The 22262-nt window shown below is 43.0% G+C and overlaps 1 protein-coding gene across 1 annotated transcript; it reads right to left on the bottom strand.

The window, feature by feature from the left end:
- Positions 1-953: 953 nt before the first annotated feature.
- LOC116816573 (V-set and immunoglobulin domain-containing protein 4-like) lies at positions 954-12449 on the bottom strand. Its single transcript, XM_032765906.2, has 6 exons — positions 12299-12449; positions 9487-9843; positions 8426-8707; positions 7480-7593; positions 3545-3566; positions 954-1974 (listed from the first exon to the last, which is right to left on the bottom strand). The coding sequence occupies exons 1-6, from the start codon at positions 12351-12353 to the stop codon at positions 1761-1763; spliced, it is 1044 nt and encodes a 347-aa protein (XP_032621797.1). The 5' UTR covers positions 12354-12449; the 3' UTR covers positions 954-1760.
- Between the last annotated feature and the right edge of the window lie 9813 nt (positions 12450-22262).

The raw sequence follows: 22262 nt of genomic DNA, 5'->3' as shown, positions 1-22262 counted from the left end.
ATCACCACCAGATAAAAGAAACAGATCATAAGATAGCATCCTGTCTGGCAAGAAATCACTTATCAATTATTGTGACTGTGAAACCCTCATTTCTGTATTGTTTTATTTGTATGGCCTCCACTTTTCTATTGTTAATTTGTCTGGTTCACTAATTGTTTCTGTCTGCTGTATAATTAATTTTGCTAAGTGTAAGTTAATTAGGGTAGCGAGTTATAATTGGTTATAGAATTATGTTACAATAGGTTAGGACTGGTTAGTTAAATTTCAGTAAAATGTTTGGTAAGGTATAACTGAGAATATGACTATAACACTGTGGTCAAACAGGAAGTGGAAGCAGAAATTGGAATCATGCTTGCTAAGTTGGGGGGATAATGGGGAACAAGGACACAGGCAAGGCTCTGCAGCATCTGAGCTGGGTAGGGGGACACGAGGTAAATGCTCTGCAGTGTCAGAACTGTATAGAGATAAGCCCAGCTAGTGTGCAGGGCTTCAGAATATGCTTGCTTGGAAACTAACCCCAATAAACTTCACATTGTTTACACTTTGGACTTGGGGTCTTTTGCTGCTTGCTGTCTGCATGAGAAGAACTAGGGAAGTGAGAGGGTTGAGGGAAAGCCCTCTAACATCACCCTCGAGGGACAGTCTCCTCCCTTAACTCAAGCCTTTGACAAGAAGAAGAGCTACAAGCCAGGTTCAAACAGGTTGGAGCTGCAATTACTGTATTTGAAAATGATGTATCTGGTGTCAAGTCAGTCACCACTGGACTATGTGAAACCATTCAGTTTAGGTGAGCGCAGATGCTCGATATCTCCCATTGGCTGCTGGGCTTCTCAATTCCCCACTTATGGAGGACAAGTGACTTGTCTATATGCTGTGTGCACACTATACCAAAGCAGTTGGCATGTGCATGAGAAATCAGCTTTATACAGAGTAGAAAGTTTTTCTTAACAAACACTTAAGAGCTGGCGCAGGGGATGGTTGTTAGCATATGATTCCATGCTAAAACAATGTTGCCTATATTAAAGCCTAAGGGCAAAGCCAGGAGCAGAAAAAAGCGACAGCAGAAGATGCAACACTCCTAGCCACAGACTTTTTAAAAAGTATCTCCCATCTTTTCCAAAATGTTAAACATGTAATTCTAGCAGGAGACAAAAGAAAGGGACTCTGAAAGAATAGGACCCAAGTTGCAATTTGAGATACCATATGATTTGCTAGCTAGCTAGCAGCCAAACTTTACTACAGAATACATACAGACTTCCTTACGGCAGTAGAGGTATGGTACAAAAACTATTACAGATTACAGAGCAAGATATAGATGTAGAGTTTATTCCTTTCCGCAGGTACCTCCAGTGCTGTGTGGTTCTTATTTTGACCTTGCTTTCAGTTTTTTTCCTGAACTCTCTTCGCATTATTAAAAAGGACCTTCCATTGTCTGTGCTGAACATTAAACCCAGGAGAGAGAGAGAGAGAGAGAGAGAGAAAGAAACTTCTCACCATGTATCATTCCTGGATAGTTTACACCAGGAAGCTGATTTTAGGAAGGTTTCATGCAAGTTCTCAATCATCAATAGGGCAGACTGGATTCCATGAAGAACCAGAGAGTGATGCAATTGCCTTTCAACAATTAGAACAATGAGCTTAATATTTTTTTATCAGAGAAGAAGGTGGAAAGGATGAAGGGCTTCCCGTAATGAATAGTCACCATTCAAGCTCTACAGCCCTATCTTCTGCGCTGTTGCTGGTGTGTAAATGCTGGTTTTCTATGGAACATCCCCCAATTCATATTCAGATGCTGTTGCTTTCCCAAGAGTTGCATAGTCATTGTTTTTCACTGTGCCAATTGTCTCATATTCATTCTCTTTCACAGGCTGTGATGTATAGTTGTTTTCACCTCTAGATTTTGCTTCCTCATAGAAGCACTTGTCATTGACTCCTGAACAAGTCTCTCCTCTTGTGAGGTTCTCGGAGTTATGACTGAAAGAAAAGTCTAATATTAATAGGACGAAAGAACCAGGGAGACTTAACGTCACCCAGCTTCAAGATCCTGGGCAGTGTTCCCTCTAATTTTTCCCACCACGTATGGAATGAATTTTGTTATGTGCACCAATAGGGAGGTGATGTGTTGCGGGGATGGGGCTGAGGGGTTTGGAGTGTGGGAGGGGGGTCAGGATAAGGCAGAGGATTGGGGTTCAGGGTGTGAGAGGGGGCTCAGGGCTGGAAGTGCAGGGAGTGGGCGAGGCGCCTCTCCATGTTACAGACCCAGAGGTGGGAGGGAGAGGCATGTCCCCTCGTTGCGCCGCAGCCCTGGGGCTGGGGGAGTTAAGTGCACCCCCCTTGGCGGCGGCCTGTGTGGCCATGAATTTTAGAGGGAATTTAGATCCTGGGCCAGATTTTAGTCTGCATTACTCCAGCATAACTTCAATGGAGTGACACTGGATTTACAGCAAGGTGGCAGAGATCAGGCTTTGGTCCTCTACTTTTAAATGACAGTGAAATATTAGTTATGGAATAACAAGACTCTGAATACTAACCCAAGGACATTATGGGAGGCTGAAAAAGTTGTATTGAAAGGAAAAGCAACAATGATAATAGAAAGAGACCAAAAACAATCTGCTAATTTTGGAATGAAATTCTCTGCTGACATTATAACGCTGACCTCAAGGGGGCTATGCCAGCTGGGGATTTGGCCCTTGGAAAATAAAGGACAGAATAAAAAGTGGACAAATTGCAACCTATGGGCCAAGTGCAGCTGATAAAGTTCTGCAAGGTGGCACGTGGCTGGCAACATCTTTTACAATGCAGGTGCAGCCGATGGAGAAGTCCCACATGCAGTGAACAATATTGATCAGAGTTAGACCTTATTTTAACATACTGGTACACACATCTCACTTGGACAAATTTCATTAGCAGAATACCACACTGCAACACACACTCTTATGATCACTTTCATTGGCATCTGGATAAATAGCTCCTACATTACATATTGTTTTATTGTCAGGACATTTAAACTGGCAGCTTGTCTTGTGTTAGTGAATGGAAGAGTAGGACAAGGTGATACAAATTTAAGATTAGGATAGTCCAGGAAGAAATACCAGGGAGTAATGGAAGGAGGTTCAGCAAAGGACAGTTTTGGATGAACATCAGGAAACGATTCTCAACTGGGAGACCTATTCAACTGGGATACTATCCCAAGGGAAGAGCTAGAAATTCCTGTTCTTTAGATTCTGGACAAAACATTGGGAATTCACTACAGAAAACAATTGTGCACTGGTCTCTTTGGTGAAGGAACAGAGGATCCAACAGGTCTTTTTCAACTCTAATTTTGGTGATTCTAAGATATTCACAAACAACATTTCTATCGCTGTCCCCTGTGTGAATATCCAATGCTGTCAATCACAAATATCATTAAGCTATTCAAACCCCTCCTCCTGTATAACCAAAGAGGACATTCATTCTTCGCTTGGCAAATAGCTTTCCTGCCACAGAAATCAATATTACAACCCTAGAAGTTCTTGCAGCATGACAGATGAAGAATTTTACTCACTCTGTTATTTCATTCAGATTATCTGAAAAAAAGACAAAGAAATGTGAATATTTTGCAGTTTTATTCTGCCTCGTGGAAATCAGATTTTTATTTTTACAGTCTTACCATTGAAAAATGGAATAATAATTGGCACCTACATAACACAGTATGCTTTCATAACACTGTACAATCATAAATTAGTGCATGCATTCCAAGACCCTGTTAGGTAAGTATTGTTATTCCCATTTTAGCCACGGTAAAGACAAAGCACAGAGTGGTTAAGAGACTTGCCAAAACTGGGACTAGAAACAGCCTTGTGTTCAGTCCATTACATCTTGCTGCCCCTCCCTGCATGATGGTTCTACATAAGAACGGCCATGAAGGGTCAGACCAATGGTCTATTCTAGCCTGGCATCCTGTCTTCCAACAATGGCCAATGCCAGATGCTTCAGAGGGAATGAACAGAAGAAGCAATCATCGAGTGATCTAATTCTTTTTTTGAGTCATGTGACAGTGATACTTTCCAAAAGGCATCTATCACTGAAGTGCCCTATGCTGCAATGAACGCTGAAAATCTCTTCCTTTCAAACTGAAACAAGTTCAGAGAAGGGCTACTAGGATGATCCAAGGAATGGAAAACCTGTCTTATGAAAGGAGACTCAAAGAACTTGGCCTGTTTAGCCTAACCAAAAGAAGGTTGAGGGGGGATGTGATTGCTCTTTATAAATATATCAGACAGATAATTGCAGGGAGGAGGAATTATTTAAGCTTAGTACCAATGTGGACACAAGAACAAATGGATATAACTGGACATTAGGAAGTTTAGACTTGAAATTAGACGAAGGTTTCTAACCATTAGAGGAGTGAAGTTCTGAACAGCCTTCCAAGGAGTAGTGGGGCAAAGACATATCTGGCTTTAAGACTAAAGCTTGTAAGTCTATGGAGGGGATGGTATGATGGGAATAGCCTAACTTTGGCAATTAATTTGGCAATTGAACTTTGATTATCAGCAGTAAGTATGCCAAGTGGTCTGTGATGGGATGTTGATGGGATGGGATCTGAGTTACTACAGAGAATTCTTTTCTGGTGCTGGCTGGTGAGTCTTGCCCACATGCTCAGGGTTTAACTGATCGCCATATTTGGGGTTGAGAAGGAATTTTCCTCCAGGCGCATTGGCAGAAGCCCTGGAGGTTTTTTGCCTTCCTCGCAGCATAGGGCACGGTCACTTGCTGAAGGATTCTCTGCAGCTTGAGGTCTTCAAACCACAATTTGAGGACTTCAATAACTCAGACGTAGGTCAGGAGTTTGTTATAGAAGTGGATGGGTGAGATTCTGTGGCCTGCATTGTGCAGGAGGTCAGACTAGATGATCATAATGGTCCCTTCTAACCTTAAAGTCTATGAGTCTATGGGGACTGGATGTATTAGGCTTGCCAGGCTAGTAAGTAGACACTAAAGTTGATTTGACCAGAATTAAAAATTAAAATTGTAAACTTGACACTAGTTTTGCAAAATGATTCAATTACTTTTATCTGTGCACATCCTGCAATGACAAAATATATCCATGACATGACATCCAAACTAGTAATATATAGATACTTGGTGCTTTGAAAAAAAAGTCAGTTTTACAAAACTGAAAACAAACAAGCCAAATCAGCTGGGTGGAAGTATTTAAACAGAAAAATGTGAATGATAATTGGGAATTATTTAAGATGCCCATAAGCCACAATTGCACCATTTAACACTGGGGGAAGCAGATCATCATGAATTAAAAAACGAACAGCTAAGAATTGTAGAAAATTGATTAAGGAAGCAAAAGAAGTCCATGACCAGCAGAGTTACGAACAATAAGGAGTTTTTAATTACAAACAAGGAACAAAAAGGAATCCAGACAATAGTATTGGTCCATTATTAGATGAAAATGGTAGTATGGTCAATAATAATGCAGGGGGGGATAGGAAGTGGCCAATAATAACTAAATAGCATAATAAACTACTTATGCTAAACAATCTGTTCCACCTTGTATTTAGTTGTGATACTTGGCGTTAATATCCCACACCTGAAGATGTTTGCAACATCAGAGTGTCACTGTTAAATACAAGGTAGAACAGATTGTGTAGCATGAGTAGTTAACACATATTTCAAGGGCCCAGATCTGTGTAGCTCAAAAGCTTGTCTCTCAGTAACAGAAGTGGATCCATTAAAAGGTTTTACCTCACCAGCTTGTCCCCCAGAATTGTTGGCATTTGACTAGAAGCAGCTGTAGGCGTTAGGTGGTTTTCTCTTCTCTCTGTCATGCGCTCAGTGACAACTTTCTTGCTGCTTTATAACTTTCTCTCTCCCCCACTTTATTTTTATTCTTTTTGTAACAGGCTAAGAGACTTTTGCTTTTCTCGGCTGTTCTCTCTCACTCTGTGTCTTGTTTATCTTCTCTAATATACATGCTCTATTCTTTATTTCAAGAGACATAATTATTTTTCACACTTTTTTCAAAGTAACCTAAATAACAATATTTTCAAAAAAACTAATATTTAATACTTTTACTTAAAAAATGGATAAAATATTTTCTCTGTGAAAAAGCGTCAGCATATGTAAGGGACTTACCTCTTCTGTAGTTTTAAAACCCTCTTTTCTGACATTTTCTCTTTATTGCTTTGTCATAATCCACATTATTTTGTAAATTATCTAAAAATGCCTATAAAAGTATTTTTCTTTAAAAGTGTGTAAAACTATGTTCATGTAAAACTCACACAAACAGCGCTGAAGTTCCCAATGAAGAAAAAACATTCAAATGGCCAGCTGCACCAAAAGCAGACATGTCCCAATAGAAGAACATAAACCAAAACAGGGGCATGGAAACTGGGTCAGCGTTCTGTAGTGACAAACGCTATAGACTGCTTAACTATGTAGATCTGAATTATGCCAACACTGGGGCAGTATTTGATCTGGGAGTTTAATTATTATACATTTAGGGGACAATATGGGGCCAGATCTGAATTTCATGTCTGTTCAGATGCAGGGTTTGGGCCTTTCGCCATACTGACATAATTCATTGCCTGCTCATGTCCTGCTCAGTTCTTGGTTGCCTGGTGACCGCTTTGCTCCAGCTATGCTAGTGCAATATGGCTGCCAGGAATACCCCAGCACAGAAGGCTTTCTTTGGCAGATGCTGAGCCATCTCTCTGCCCTTTCATATTTGCTCACCACCCATGGAAGGAGTTGTGATGAATCTGCCAAGCAGGGAACTATCCATTCCCATCAACCACCTCCCCACCACACTTCATCTTCCACAGGCCAGATAGAAGGAGGGGGCAGAATTCTATGGAAAGAATGGACCAAGGAAGTTATCTGGTCCTTCTGCAGAAGGGGTGATGGCATGGCCAGTAGCAGCAGCGAAGCCTGAGGCAGAGGGAAATGTCCAGGAACTATGTACAGAGAAGGTTGCACAGAAACCAGGAAACCACATGTGGAACGGGGGATGACTTGAAGCAGGAATTAATTCAGGGAAATTCTATGGCCTGTGTTCTGCAGGAGGGCCAAGGCTAGATGATTATAGTGGTCCCTTCAGTCATCTACTCTTTCTACAGTCAATACAACTATTGAGATGTCAATTGGAAGCAACTTTTATGGAACGAAACCATGTTGACTTCCTAGCAAACATCTCTGGGGCACACAGCTGGAAGAAGAGCACTCACACTATTGGAATGGATAGATAAACTACTACAGGTTCAGTGCTCAAAGAAAATGAGACTAGCACAGTGGATTATGATTACCCTGTCAGTTCCAGGTATTGATATGATATGCCTACCCCTTAGTGTTCCATTTCAAGAAGTGATCTTGACTGACTCCTTTTCTTTCACTGCATTGTAACAATGTTTTTATTTGGCCCCTCTCCAGAAATCTTCAGAAACAAAGTCAGCCTGTTCACCTGGAGCATCCCCAGCACACCCTACTCACCCTTCTTGGTCTTTCTCCTACACAAGACGACCGCAATGACAACAAACACCACAGCCACACAGAGCAGAACGATCAGGATGATGAGATAGAGGGGCAGGCTAGTCCCCTGGTTACCTAAATCAAAACAGCACATGGTGAGGTTTCAAGTAAAGAAGCAAATTTGCTCTGCTGGCCTCCCCAACATACTGAATCCTCCCAAACCACTGGAGTTATGGAGGCAGGAATTTTGCTCCTGATGACTTCATGCTGTACCACATGGAGCTAAGGAAATCCATGACTTCTCTAGGCATGTCCTTCCAAGTGTTAGAACAGCTGCCATCCCATGGAGCCTGTAACTAAGTAGCCCAATGGCATGAGGTCATGCTTCACAGGACTGCAGAGGAAAGGGGTCTAGCAGCTAGAACCACATAGGGCAGCAGAGGTCATTTCCAGCAAGCTCTATCGACCTGAGGACTAACTTCTAAAATGGCAGCAAGTGGATGTGTCACATTCAGCCACCCTTCTCCATCATTCACACAGAACCGCAATGAAAACACCAGTTCCCTTCCAGTCTCCAAATTGCTTCCAATTCAGCACTGAGCAGGCCTCACCTCCTTCTGAGAAGATGGTCTCCCAAGTCTTTTAGAGCACTTTGCATTCGTACATCTCAATGGGCATTACAGAGGAAATGCCTGTTATCTCCAGGGGTAAACTGAGGCACAGGAAGGCGACTTGCCTAAGGGCAGCAAGCTGGCAAGTGGCAGAGCTGGAGGATGGAGAACCAGTGATCACCTGTGTCCTAACTATGAAGGGTGACAATGAGAGCTAGGGAGTGTCACTACAGATGTTGTTTACATTCAGTCTAACGGTCTAAACCATTCTTAAACCCTCTAAGCAATTTGCCTCATTATCATCCTGCAGCTGGGAGTGTCTCAGAGACCACCAAGCACTAGTTTGGGGCACTTACCCCTCACAGTCAGCTGCACTGCATCACTCTGCTGCATGACTTGTGAGCTTGCTCTGTTTTCTGCTTCACAGTAATATTTCCCCGTGTCAGACGTTCGCAGCGAATCAAACGTGAGTACGGCATGATTGCTAACAAGCACTGTGTTTCCTCCTAGCTCTCCCTTGAACCATCTGTAGGTGATGGGTGGGGACCCATTGGCAGAGCAGGTCAGGCTTGTCCTAGCCCCATTTGGTACAGTGAATCCCAGAGGCCCTGGTCTGATGATGGGTTTAGTCACTGCAACTGAAAGACATAAGGAAAGGGATCTGGGTCTGAACTGTCCCGAAGTTGCGAGGTATTTGATCTGGGAATATTGATTTTATAGAAAGGTGCAGGAGTCTTCCCTGAGTTCCATGGCTGTTCACCCTTCTCCAGAAGGGATTAATTCATTACCTACTCATATAACCCCCTTCTATACAGACTTCTGAGCTCTGTTCATGGTTTCCTTGTGACTACTTTGCACCAGCTATGCTAGCACAATGTGGTCACTGCAGGGAATACCTCGACACTGCAGGCTTTCACTGTCAGAGGCAGAGCCATCTTTCTGCCCTTCCATAAACCTTTGACACCAATGCACAGAGAGTTCTGGGGGTGTGTTGGGGATGTTCTGCAGTGTGTAGCTGGGGCAATTCTGTACCACAACTCTTCTATAACTGCTGCAAGGCCCATAGAGATGTTCAGCAGTGAGGTACCTCAAGGCAGTTGTGAAGGCTACCCCAAGTAGCACTACTGGCCAAACTAGGTACAAGCCACATCCCCAAATCAATGTCGCAGGTATAAATCCCATTCTTTGGCTCATTTTCCACTCATTAGAGTGGGGGTAGTGCCAGTGCAGATAAGATGACTCATAGCGCTCAAGAATCCAAGGGAAATGCTGGCCCCAACCTGCAGATGTGGGGAGTCAGTGTGGACTGGAAGCCCCTCTGCATAACCCCATCCCCACCAGATCTGCAGCCAGCTCAGTCAAGTGCTTTATGACTGACAAATGCTACATAGGTGCCAGGGTTTATTACTGGATTTACCTTTAACAACCTTAACTGTAGTGGTTCTCTCCCTCGTTAGCAGGCTCTTGTCTTGGGCTCTCCAGGTGACTTTGCAAGTGTAGTGTCCACTGTCTCTGACTTCAAGCTTCTCAATTTCAAGAGAGACATCCCCTGGCATACTACTTGGCATGCTGACCCTACCTCTGTACCGTGACAACAGGATGTGATCGCCAGAGCTATCCCTTCGAAAGACGGTGGCAGGGCTTTGATCTCGGACCAGGGTCCAAATGACTGTTTGCTGCACAAAGTCCTGGGAAGGTTCGTAGACACATGGCAAGGTGATGGAACTCTTCCATGTCCCTTCAGTGTCGTGGGTGCCAGTCAGTTCCAGGATGGCTGCAGAAAGCAGGAAATGAGGGATGGACATAAAAGAACAGAGGAGAGAATGTCAGTAAGACCAAACAGTGCTAGAGGCACATCCAGGTGGAGTCCACTAAACTGCAGACAGTTATTCTTGACAAACACTGCTGCTTGGTTTCCCTAGTTACACCTAATGGATAGGGCACTGGCTTAGGATGTGGAAGACCTGGCTTCAGTTCCCTGTGCCACCGTGGAATTCAGGTGTTACCCTGGGCAAGCTACTTATTTCTGTGATTCAGTTCCCCCTCTGTAAGATGCAGATAACACCACTTTGCTGTCTCACAGGGGCATGGTGAGGATACATACATGAAAAGATTGTCAAGTGCTTTGAGCTCTATTCCTGAAAAGGAATTATGGTTAAGCTATGACAGGATCTGAGAGGCAATAATGTGGCTGCTTGGAAAGCTTTCCCCCCTCTTCCTGCAAGTGCCCCATAGAGCAGAAAGAGGTGTTCAGAGGCTGATGCACACAAGGCATGTTGTCCTAATTAGTTTGAACACAAGTCATGAGTTCTCTTGCAATGTCACTAGCCTTTGGTCTGTGAACTGGAACAATGGATCCGAAGGTCCTTGAACTTTGGGGCGGTCCAGATCTGCATCTGGTCTTCTTAGTTCATGGCCATCTTTATAAGACAAATCCCAACCAGAGCACTGAATCGGAACTATGGGCAGGTTTGCATTTGGAGCCACTATTCTTATCTCATCTCCAAGTCCTGTGAATCTAGGCTCACTCATCCAGTTTGTTAGATGCCCGTGCAAATTTCAGCCTCATAAATACTCAAGAGAGCTGCTGAAGCTCATTAGCAAATGACTTCAGAATTTTCCTCAAAGTCCAGCTTTTACTTTTCGTCCCCCTGGTCCCCTTTTCTGAAAGTTTCCTATTCCTTTTAACTCCGTTTAAAACAGAACTCCAAATAAGCAACTGAAATAGGAGTTCACATACATCTAACCTTCTACTTTTGCATCACAAACCAGGACTGGTGCCTTCCCCCACATCCTCTTCTAAAACATGGTAGTAACTGTGGGTTTCCACACTCACCTTTCAAAGCAGTTTTCAACATTTTCCCCTTATCCTGTTTCCCAAGTTCTCTGTCATTCAGTGCAGATTTACTGATAAAGTGCAAGTGCATTTCATTTGAAACTGCAGCATGATGTAAAATGATAGCTTAGATTCTGATCTCAATTACACAAGTGTGAATAGAATCTCTTACGGTTATGGAGATCAGAATCTGTCTGGAGGAGAGTTGTATGTAGAACCATACCTAGCACTGTAATTACAATGACACCCACTAGTAGAGGGGTAGGCAAATTATGGCCTGCAGGCCGGATCTGGCCCATGAGCCGTTTTAAGCTGACCTGTGAGCTGCACCATGTGGCTCAGCCCTGCTCCAGTGCTCCAGCCGGGGAGCTGGGTTGGGGCTGCACCGCGCAGCTCAGCCCCACTCTGGATGGGGCCCTGGGTTGGGGGCCAGACCATGGGGCTCAGCCCGGCTCCGTTGCTGCAGCTGGGGCTCTGGGTGGGGACTGTACCACGTGGCTCAGCCCCACTCTGGATGGGCCCCTGGGTTGTGGGCTGGACCACAGGGTTCAGCCCGGCTCCGTCACTCCAACTGGGGCACTGGGTCAGGGGCCGCACCACGCTTGAATTAAGTGCTGCTCGGAGCCTGCACCCCCGAGCCTCTCCTCGTGCCCCAACCCTGATCCCCCTCCCACTCTCCAAATCCTTTGATCCCAGCTCAGAGCACCCTCCTGCACCCCAAACCTCTCATCCTCAGCCCCACCCCAGAGCCCACACTCCTAGCCAGAACCTGTACCCCTTCCCACATCCCTGATCCCCCCGTCCTCCAAACCCCTCAGTCCCAACCCCAAATTCCTCATCCCCAGCTTCACCCCAGAGCCCGCACTCACACCCCAACCCCAATTTTGTGAGCATTCATGGCCTGCCATACAATTTCTATTCCCCGATGTGGCCCTTGGGCCAAAAAGTTTGCCCACCCCTGCACTAGTACGATTCTGAAAAGCTAAGTTAAAAAAGAGTGATCTTATTCCAACCACAACACAAATTTTGAAGAAGCTGAAATGCCAGAGAATAAACTCTCCCAGTACCCTGGACAGTCTTATTCTATTTTTACTCCGAGTACATTAAATCTGACAAATTGCTCAATACTGTGCTGTTTCTTACATTCTTCTCGTTGTATGTGTTGCAAAATGACTGAACTGGAAATATACAAGCTGCATTTTCACTCCAGGGATAATATGCTGCTACTTTCTACATGGTTTGAATTTGAAGCGACTGAAATCCAAGCTGGTAGAAGGAACAGAAGAGATACTGGTTTTCACAGCCTTAATGTTTTAAATCTTTTATCAAGTCCATAGCTATGTGAACTTAGATTAACTGTCTCTGAATATGGAAAATGTTTTCATTTACTCACCATGGAAGGTGGTGAAGGAATTCATGAACACCACTAGCCACACTAACTTTCCCATTCTTCACAGAACTGCAGCTACTTCTCTTACCCTGGACCTCCTCTCCTGTCAGCAGATGCCAAAGCAGCCATACTTCCTTTCAGCACTCTCTCACTCAGCTAACATACAGAATTGCTGATGCTCTTTTTCTTCCTTTTTTTTCTCAAAAACCACAAGTATGTCTTACTGGCAGCTGAAGGTGTCAGAGTGACGGTTCTACAGATAGGACAGATCCTAATGAAAGATGGAGTTAAGAAAAAGGACTGTTTTTTACCCTCTTTTTGCATTATATATTGCCCTTACTTTGAGTCTGCCTTGCTTGCCATTCATTTGATTGTCCAAGTAATTGTTTCCTTTGATTATCTTTTTAACTGGACATTTTTGCCTTCTCCTCATGTTTTCCATTCTTCTCTCAAAGGCCATATATTTATATTCTCTATCACACACACACACAAGTTCTGTTAAAAGCACATTATGGTTGCAAAGAGAAGCACTCAATAGTTAGGAAGTGCCAGAATTAAGACAGACTGTGTCAAATCAATTCAGGGCCCTTGTGTATATGCATTAAGGTACAGTATTGAATTATACGATCACATTTTTTCCACAGGACCCCTGTCTTATTCAGTGCACAAAATGGCTGGTGAATGAACAGCTGTTTGATTCCGTTTTCTCCTCATTGTTCAATGTGTGGACTTTGGCTGGTTGAGGAGCTTGATGGATTGTTAATATTGATTTTCAATAAGTTTTGGGGCACCGGGGAAATTCCAGAAGACCAGGAGAAAGCACGTGTAGTGCCAATTTTTATAAAGGGTAAACCTGTGTAATCATAAGCCTCTCAGTCTGACATCAATCCTACCCAAGATAATGGAGCAACTGATATAGGACTCGGTTAATAAAGAAGTAAAGGAGGATAACAATTAATGCAAATCAACATGGGTTTATGGGAAATAGACCCTGCCAAACTAACTTGATAGCTTTTTTTAAAATGAGATTACAAGTTTGGTTCTTAAATGCAATAATGTTGGCTTAATATATTAGACATCTTCAAGGCATTTGACTTGGTACCACATGGCATTTTGTTAAACAAACCCTAGAACAATATAAAATTAACACGGCTCACATTCAATGGGTTAAAAACTGGCTAACAGGTCTCAAAATGTAACTGTAAACAGGGATTCAATCAAGTTGGCTTCCCATGTGGTTTTCCAGAGATCGGTTCTTGGCACTGTGCTATTTAGCTTTTTAATCAGTGACCTGTAAGGAAACAAAGTCACAGATAAAGTTTGCAGATGATACAAAAACTGGGGGAAGAGGTAAACGAGAAAGAAGACAGGTCACTAATGCACAGCCATCAGGATTGTTAGGTAAACTGGGGGAAAGCAAGCAAACAATATGGGTTTTAATGTGACTAAACATAAATGCATACATCTAGAAACAAAGATGGTGGCCAGGCTTATGGGATGGAGAGCTAGATCCTGAGAAGCAATGGTTTCCCATGTCTGGGCATCTCTCACATTTTGAGAAGTGTTCTGGCATCTCTACTTTCAATCTGAACAGCTTCTAGAGCTGGGCAGAAGGGACACTAGCATGAAATGTTCAAAAGGAAGGAAGGAAAGGTGAAGAGAAACCATCTCCCCTTAATTATTTTATCTCATAGTAGCCTGTTATGAGGGATCGCTCCCTACTGGGAAGTCACCTGGTAAGATCGCTAAGCTTATCTATATGGCAATGTCTGGGAACCTACAGAACTACATTAAGGCATGCTTAATGAGAGAAGACTGTACGTGTGGAGGAAGGAACATAGCCTGAATGTCACACTGTCTTGGCTTGCTCTCTTTTTACATATGAACACTGAACATGGAGTCAGAAGAGAATTGGCTCCTCCAGGTTAATGCATTCAGAAACTAAGTATATCAAAAACAACAACTCGAAGAGAAAAGGATAATCGTGGCAGCAAAGCAGATTCCTGTCTCTGAGCAGATAGAGAAGACAATGTGTTTTGCAATTGGTCATTCTTTAGATCACAAGGGAAAACTACAAAATTGCAACAAACTGGATAAAGAAAATAGAATAAGAGCAGCCTCACCATTAACTGTGGGAGGCAAAGGCCACCACATAGACCATTTGGGATCGCAAAACTTACCCACAATAGAACATTTCCATCTGGACAAGAGAACAGACTGAATGTTTAACTCTGTGCCCGAGAACCTCTGGGGTGCCAGAGTCGGGGAGCTAGGATGGTTCAAGGTGCCTGAAGGGATGACTGAGAAGGGTTGCCAGATAGATAGTTTATGTAATACATAGCTTCTTCCTTATCCAGGTGTAGTGGACTGCCCTTAGTTCTAGGATGCTGTTATGGAATGATTTCTCTTGGGGGACCATTTGCCTCTGCTGTGACCTCTTGTAGACTGGCCCACCCACCCTGGAGAGAGGCATCTGTCATGAGAATTTTTGAAGGTGGGGGATGTGAGAATGGGCTCCCACACAAACCTTCAGGAGATCTTTCCACCACCTGAGAGAGTCTAGTACCAGCTGAGGCTATGTGATTAGTTTGGAAAGACCCTGCCTATTTGGGGTCTACATAGTCCTTACCCAGCCTGAAGACATCTGAGGCACAATCTCACATGCGGTGTAACAAATATGGATGACAACATGTGGCCCAGGAGTTCTAGGCAGGCCTTTGCAGTTGTTTAAGGACTATGCTTTAGAGGAGAGATCAGGCTGGTCATAGTGAAGAATCTTTCCCTGGGGAGATAAGCCTGGTGGATGGGGAGTAGAGTGTGGCTCCAATAAAGTCTATCCACTAGACAGTGGTGCAACTGGTTAGTACAAAGGGGCATACTGCTAGGATTATGAGTTCAAGCCCTACCTGGAGCACTGGTTTCTATTACCCATATGGGTCTTTTGCTCATGGATTGTGTTATGAAACCTGTTTGTGGTGTTTCCCCAACATAATGCTGCATTGTTTCCCTCCTTTATTAAAAGGATTTTGCTACACTCAGACTCCGGGTTTGTGAGAGGAGAAGTATTGCCACTTAGAGGCGGCCAGGGGGTGAGGGTATGTAACTGTCTCAGGTCACTGGGTGGGGGCTCGTGCCGGTTTTGCATTGTGTTATTGAAATGGAACCCCTAGATACTGAACCTGGCCGTTGTTGCTACCAACTCAGATGGGCAGAAGGATTACACATATAAAATACTAGAAGTATTCCAAACGATATGAAAGACGTCTCTTCAACAAATGTAATCAAGAATCTGAAGAAACAGATCAATATATTGCCAAGCTATGAAAATGACAGACTCATACATTACTAATAGATTGGTAATGGGACACAAGACAAAGGAGCTTGAAAAAGAATGCTCAGAGAGCCCACACTAACTCTATCAAGAGCGAGGGACACGTGCAAAGCTAGCGTTCAAAGTCAAATCCAAATGCAGAGCATAAAATAGAGCAGACAGAGATTAGTTTACCAAGTAGCCAAGGGAAAGAATAAAAATAAGGAAAAAATACACCAAAATTTGTGGAAAAGCAAATGCACAAATCACAAAGCAGAAGAGATAAAAATGCTAAGGAAGGTACTGTAGAGAAAAACATGTTAATGGAAAATACCAGGCATCTGGGGTCTTGACAAAGTTACGGAATAAGAAATTATGCCAAGGCTTGCAGAAAAAAAACAAAAAGAGTGTACCATGTCAGGGAAGCAAGCAGCGACTCAGAGGAGGAGATTCTGCACGACAGAGCAAAACAGCAAAATTAAATGGTTTGTGAGGCTCAGACTAGCAGCAGATGCAAAGACAGGACAGCGGCACACATGCAGGAAACTGAATGCCAAATAGATGTGGAGGCATCAATGAACGTGCTAGGCTAAAAAGATTGGTATTATGTAAGAAAAGAGAGTGAAATTGCAACCAAGTGAAGCCAAATTAAAATTAGGCAAGGCGTGATCATAATACATTAGGACAGTGTAAACTACTAGCAGGATACCCAGGAAAAGTGATCAGGCAGTAGGGTGACCAGATATCCCTATTTTATAGAGACAGTCCCACTATTTGGGGGGAGGGGTAGCTCAGTGGTTTGAGTATTGGCCTGCTAAGCCCAGGGTTGTGAGTTCAATCTTTAAGGGGGCCATTTAAGGATTTGGGGCAAAAAAAATTTGTCTGGGGATTGGTCCTGCTTTGAGCAGGGGGTTGGACTAGATGACTTCCTGAGATCCCTTCCAACCCTGATATACTATGATTTTGGGATTTGTCTTATATCAACACATATTACAGCCCACCCTCATCCCAATTTTTCACACTTGACGTCTGGTCACTCTATCAGGCAGAAATTTCTGGTAGCACAAAACACAGAAACCACTTCTTTGAGCTAAAACAATTGAAGGCTGAAATGTGGGACAAAGGATTCATACAACAGACACAAGCAAAAAAACATACCCAGAGCAGACGGTGAACCAGGGCCACCCTGCAGCAAAGCTGTCAAAAGATCATCAAGCTAGTCATCAAGGCACGTCACATCCAGAAACAAATAAAACAATTCAGCCACTGCCTCATAGAGTGCAGATTAAGATAAAAAGAAAAAATAGGAGCAATAAAACAAAAAACTTAAGAGGCAGGCAACATTGTTAAAGTCATAAAGCCCCCAAGTTGGAAAAACAGATTCAAATAGTTTAAACAAAGCACTAAGAGCAGCTCAGTACAAAATGCTTAGAACAGAAGTGTTACTTGACATTGTAAAGCTCAAAATAGCCTCAGTATTTGCCAAAAACTGATATTGACAAGTGTTACTAGGTAAGGAAAGCAGCTACTTCAGCACATTTTGGACATCAGCAGGTAGATACAGAGGGCTGAGAATGCTGTTTGGGAATCAAACCTGTGGTGAAAGACAATCAATGCTGCCAGCAAGCCATACTAAGAGGACTCGCAGGGATAAGTGTCACTCACAGCTGATGACGTTCTAGCATGCGGATGCAGACATAGCATTGCAGAAACGATGGCCGATAAGGACCTCAACCTCATCTCTCTGCTAGAAAGAGACAAGGAAGTAAATCTGAAACTGAATTAAAAACAAGTTGTAATTGTGATTGTCTGCAGGATGATACAGGGGACACTGGCTGACCACCCAAGAGCTCAAACCACAGAGGCAAGTATTGGACAAAGATTCAATATGGACCTGGTTACCTTAAAATGATGCAGCCATCATACACACAGAACTGGGGCTCAGCTCAACTCTCCCATCCTGGCATGCTGTGATGTGAACCAAGAGGAATCCATATAACGTGATGACAGTGAAAAACAGGTTGGGGCATGTCTCCTACAGAAGCTTTCACATCAAGATCGTAAACACTAATGGGGGCAGGGGGAAGATACACCCAGCTTGAAAAGGAACATCTTGCTAGAGCTTCCCAATGAAAAGTCTATTATTGGAACAGAACATTTCTATTGTTCTTTTCAAAACAACTTTTCATTTTGAAATTTTATTTTTTGAATAAATATGTTGTGATTTTCTCAACAGAATGTTCTGATCAACCCAAAATTCCACTTCCCAGACAATTTCAGTGTCCCCCTCTTCAGATTCAGAACAAAAATAAAACTTTCAAATCTGAACATTTTTAACTGAACAGAAATGCCAGTGACCCAACAGCTCTAATAGCATGTGTGCTGGGTGGAGGGACAGTTACATTAACAAGATAGCAGTTGTTTAGTCTGTCATCACATTGTACCAAAGTGTGTCAATGTTGTCACTCCTTGTTACTAGGAAATCAACCACATTAATAAGATGGGTGTTTCCTTCTATTTCAACACCAATGTAACTAGCTATGTCAGCATTTCATTTCTCCTCTTTCTCCTGCAGTGTCCCTCAATTTAGTACAGAGATCTTGACTTTTAAGACAATCTAAAGAAAAAGAAGTGAAGGGACCTGGATGGTTAAGGAAACTGTAAACAAGGAGAGTGCTGCTTAAAGGAGGTGGTAAGGCAACAGTCTCTCATAACCTACCGGATGAAGTCTTTTACCTTTGGGTCACAGTCATTCCTGGCAAAACGGGAACTGAAATCTGGGGAAGCTTGCTGTACTACTAACTGTATGGCATCACTTCTGCCTATTCTCCAGGGCTGCCACACTAGGGCCCACAATCTCTTGCATGGGAGGGCTTTCTGTTCCAATGCTCTCTGCCCACCAATCCCAGTTATTAAGAACATAAGAATGGCCATACAGGGTCAGACCAAAGGTCCATCTATCCCGGTATCCTGTCTTCCAACAGTGGACCATGCCAGGTGCCCCAAAGGGAATGAACAGAACAGTTAATCATCAAGTGATTCATTTCCTGTCGCCGATTTCCAGCTTCTGGCAAACAGATGTTAGAGATGCCATCTTGGCTAATAGCCACTGATGGACTTTCTGTGAATTTATCTAGTTCTTTTTTGAATCTTGTTATAGACTTGGCCTTCACAACATCCTCTGCCAAGGAGTTCCACAGGTTGACTGAGCATTTTAGCTGCCAAAGTAACTCAATTGGGAGACCATTAGACTGAAGAGCTAAAAGGTCCCTGGTTCAATCCTGGACTTTGGCAGGCCCTTTCATCCCTCTTTGGGGGAAAAGATAGCTCAGTGGTTTGAGCATTGGCCTGCTAAAACACAGAGTTGTCAGCTCAGTCCTTGATGAGGCTCATTTAGGGAATCTGGGGCAAAAATCTGTCTGGGGACTGGTCTGCTTTGAGCAGGGGGTTGGACTAGATTACCTTCTGAGGTCCCTTCCAACCCTGACATTAAAGGATTGTGTGAAGGAATACTCCCTTTTGTTTTAAACCTGCTGCCTATTAATTTCATTTGGTGATCCCTAGTTCTTGTATTATGAGATGTAAATAACACTTCCTTGTATACTTTCCCCATACCAGTTATGATTTTATAGACCTCTCATATCCCCCTTCATCATCTCTTTCCAAGCTGAAAAGTCCATTTTATTAATCTCTCCTCATACAGAAGCCATTTCATACCCTTAATCATTTTTTCTTGCCCCTTTCTGAATCTTTTCCAATTCCAATATATCTTTTTTGAGATGAAGCAACCACATCAGCACACAGTATTCAAGATGTGGGCACACCATTGATTTTAAAAGAGGCAAGATGACATTTTCTGTCTTATCTATCCCTTTCTTAATTCCCAACATTGTTTGCTTTTTTGACTCCTGCTGCACGTTGAATGGATGTTTTCAGAGAATGACTCAGTGGTAAAAGCTAATTTAGACCCCATCATTTTATACGTATAGTTGGGATTATGTTTTCCTAGCCTGTATTTCCTAGCTTTTAACCAGTTACCAACCCATGAGAGGACCTTCTCTCTTATCCCTTGAAAGCTTACTATGCTTAAGAGCCTTTGGTGAAGGACCTTGTCAAAAGCTTTCTGAGCATCTAAGTACACTACATCCACTGGATCCCCCTTGTCTACATGCTTGTTGACCCCCTCAAAGAATTCTAGTAGACTGGTGAGGCATGAATTCCCTTTACAAAAATAATGTTAACTCTTCCCCAATAAGTTACGTTCATCTACGTGTCTGACACTTTCGTTCTTTACTATAGTTTCAACCAGTTTGCCTGGTACTGAAGTCAAACTTACTGGCCTGTATTGCCGTGATCAGCTCTGGATCTCTTTTAAAAAACTGGTGTCGCATTAGCTATCGTCCAGTCATTTGGTACAGAAGCTGATTTAAATGATAGGTTACAGACTACATCATGTGCCTTCAATGCCCCTCTGCCATGTACATTGGCCAAACCGGATAGTCTCTAAGCAAAAGAATAAATGGACACAAATCTGACATCAGAAATTACAACATTCAAAAACCAGAAGAATATTTCAACCTCCTTGGACACTCAGTAACAGACTTAAGTGGCAATTCTTCAACAACAACAAAAAAAACTCTTCAGAAACAGACTCCAACATGAAACTGCAGAACTGGAATTGATTTGCAAATTGGACACCATCAAATTAGGCCTGAATAAAGACTGAGTGGATGAGTCATTACAAAACCTAATTTTACCATACTTATTTCCCCCTACTGTTACTCACACCTTCTTGTCAACTGTTGAAAATGGGCCACGCTCATTACCACTACAACAGTGATTTTTCCTGCCTTGGTATTCTACTGTTAATTGAATTGTCTCATTAGACTGAGCCCCCACCCGGTAAGGGAACTCCCATCTTTTCATATACTATGTATAAATATACCTGCTACTGTATTTTCCACTCCATGCATCTGACGAAGTGGGTGCTAGCCCATGAAAGCTTATGCCCAAATAAATTTGTTAGTCTCTAAAAGGTGCCACAAGGACTCCTCATTGTTTTTGCAGACTATAGTAAGTAGTTCTGCAATTTTACATTTCAGTTTCTTCAGAACTCTTTGGTGAGAACCATCAGGTTCTGGAGACTTATTACTGTTTATCAATTTGTTCCAAAACCTCCTCTAATGATCTCAGTCTGGGACAGTTCCTCAGATTTGTCACCTAAAAACAATGGCTCAGGTTTGGGAATCTCCCTCACATCCTCAACCATGAAGACCAATGCAAAGAATTCATTTAGATTCTCCGCAATGGCCTTATCCTCGAGTGCTCCTTTAAATAAATTTGCTATTACTTTTTGACTCAAGCCAGCAGTTCTTAAAATTCTTTTTGGGCTTTCCTAATTATATTCTCACATTTCATTTGCCAGAGTTTATGCTGGTTTCCATTTTCCTCACTAGGATTTAACTTCCACTTTTTAAAGGATGTTGTTTTGCTTCTCACTGTTTCTGCAGGGACTGTGGGGTAGCTGGAGTCCTCAGTCCCCCCTCCCTCCCTCCATGAGCGTCCATTTGATTCTTTGGCTTTCTGTTATGCTTGTCATGCAGCACTGTGCTGAGTCCCTGCTGTGACCTCTGTCTATTATAGCCTGGGAGATTTTTCAAAGCTCTTGTCATTTCATCTTCTGAACGGATTCTGATAGAAAGATTTGTCTTCCCAGTACAGCGATGAATTTGGGACTGCATTGTCACCCGTGCTGATCAGAGCTCCACGCTGGGCAAACAGGAAATGAAATTCAAAAGTTTGCGGGGCTTTTCGTGTCTACCTGGCCAGTGCATCCGAGTTCAGATTGCTTTCCAGAGCAGTCACAATGGTGCACTGTGGGATACTGCCCAGAGGCCAGTACCGTCGATTTGCGGCCACACTAACCCTAATCCGACATGGCAATACCGATTTCAGTGCTGCTACTCTTGTCAGGGAGGAGTACAGAAACCGGTTTACAGCCCTTTATATCGATATAAAGGGCCTCGTGTGGATGGGTGCAAAGTTAAATTGGTTTAACGCTGCTAAATTTGGTTTAAACGCGTACTGTAGACCAGGTCTTTGTTGTTTAGCCACAGTGGCTATTTTTCACTTATTTTTTTAATTTGGGACATTCTGTATATATAGAAGTTGAGCCTCTATTATGGTGTCTTTAAAGAGTTCCCCTTTCTGAAATTAAGTGCTAGTGTTGAGCAGCTGTGGAGTTTTCCCACCACAGGGATGTTAAATTTTTATTATATTATGGTCCCTCTTACCAAGCAGTCCAGCTATAAGAAACTCTTGGACTTGATCCTGTGCTCCACTTAAACAGTCCTTAAACAGGCTAACTCCTTTGCACACCTGTTCAGAGCACTTGTGTGGGATCAGCTGCACACTGTTCCCCTCATTCTCTTTTGTTGTACCTTTGAGCTCACTTCCCATCATCATTTGTCCCACATACTTCACCTCCATGTCTTTGTGGCCCCTTCGCATTCCTGTAGTGGAGGCCATTGATCTTGCTGTGGTGGAGCTCTTTCAGGTCAGATGAACAGGCTTCCTTCTTAACATACTTACTCTTTTGGGGGGGGAAGGAGAAGGGATAGGAGAAGGGAAGTGGGTTAAATAAAAGATCAGGCTCTT

This window comes from Chelonoidis abingdonii, chromosome 8 (genome assembly GCF_003597395.2).
Source record: "Chelonoidis abingdonii isolate Lonesome George chromosome 8, CheloAbing_2.0, whole genome shotgun sequence".
Classification (NCBI taxonomy): domain Eukaryota; kingdom Metazoa; phylum Chordata; order Testudines; family Testudinidae; genus Chelonoidis; species Chelonoidis abingdonii.
Note: the sequence above shows the minus strand (reverse complement) of the source record. Positions and strands in the feature narration are given on the sequence as shown.

Bases quoted from the DNA above. Each gene is read 5' to 3' on its own strand.
- LOC116816573 (XM_032765906.2), bottom strand. From the start codon at position 12,353: ATGGGAAAGTTAGTGTGGCTAGTGGTGTTCATGAATTCCTTCACCACC. The intron at 9,844-12,298 runs GTGAGTAAATGA...TGCTTTCTGCAG, and splicing joins TTCCTTCACCACCTTCCATG to CCATCCTGGAACTGACTGGC. The intron at 3,567-7,479 runs GTGAGTAGGGTG...TCTTTTTTTCAG, and splicing joins TAGGAGAAAGACCAAGAAGG to ATAATCTGAATGAAATAACA.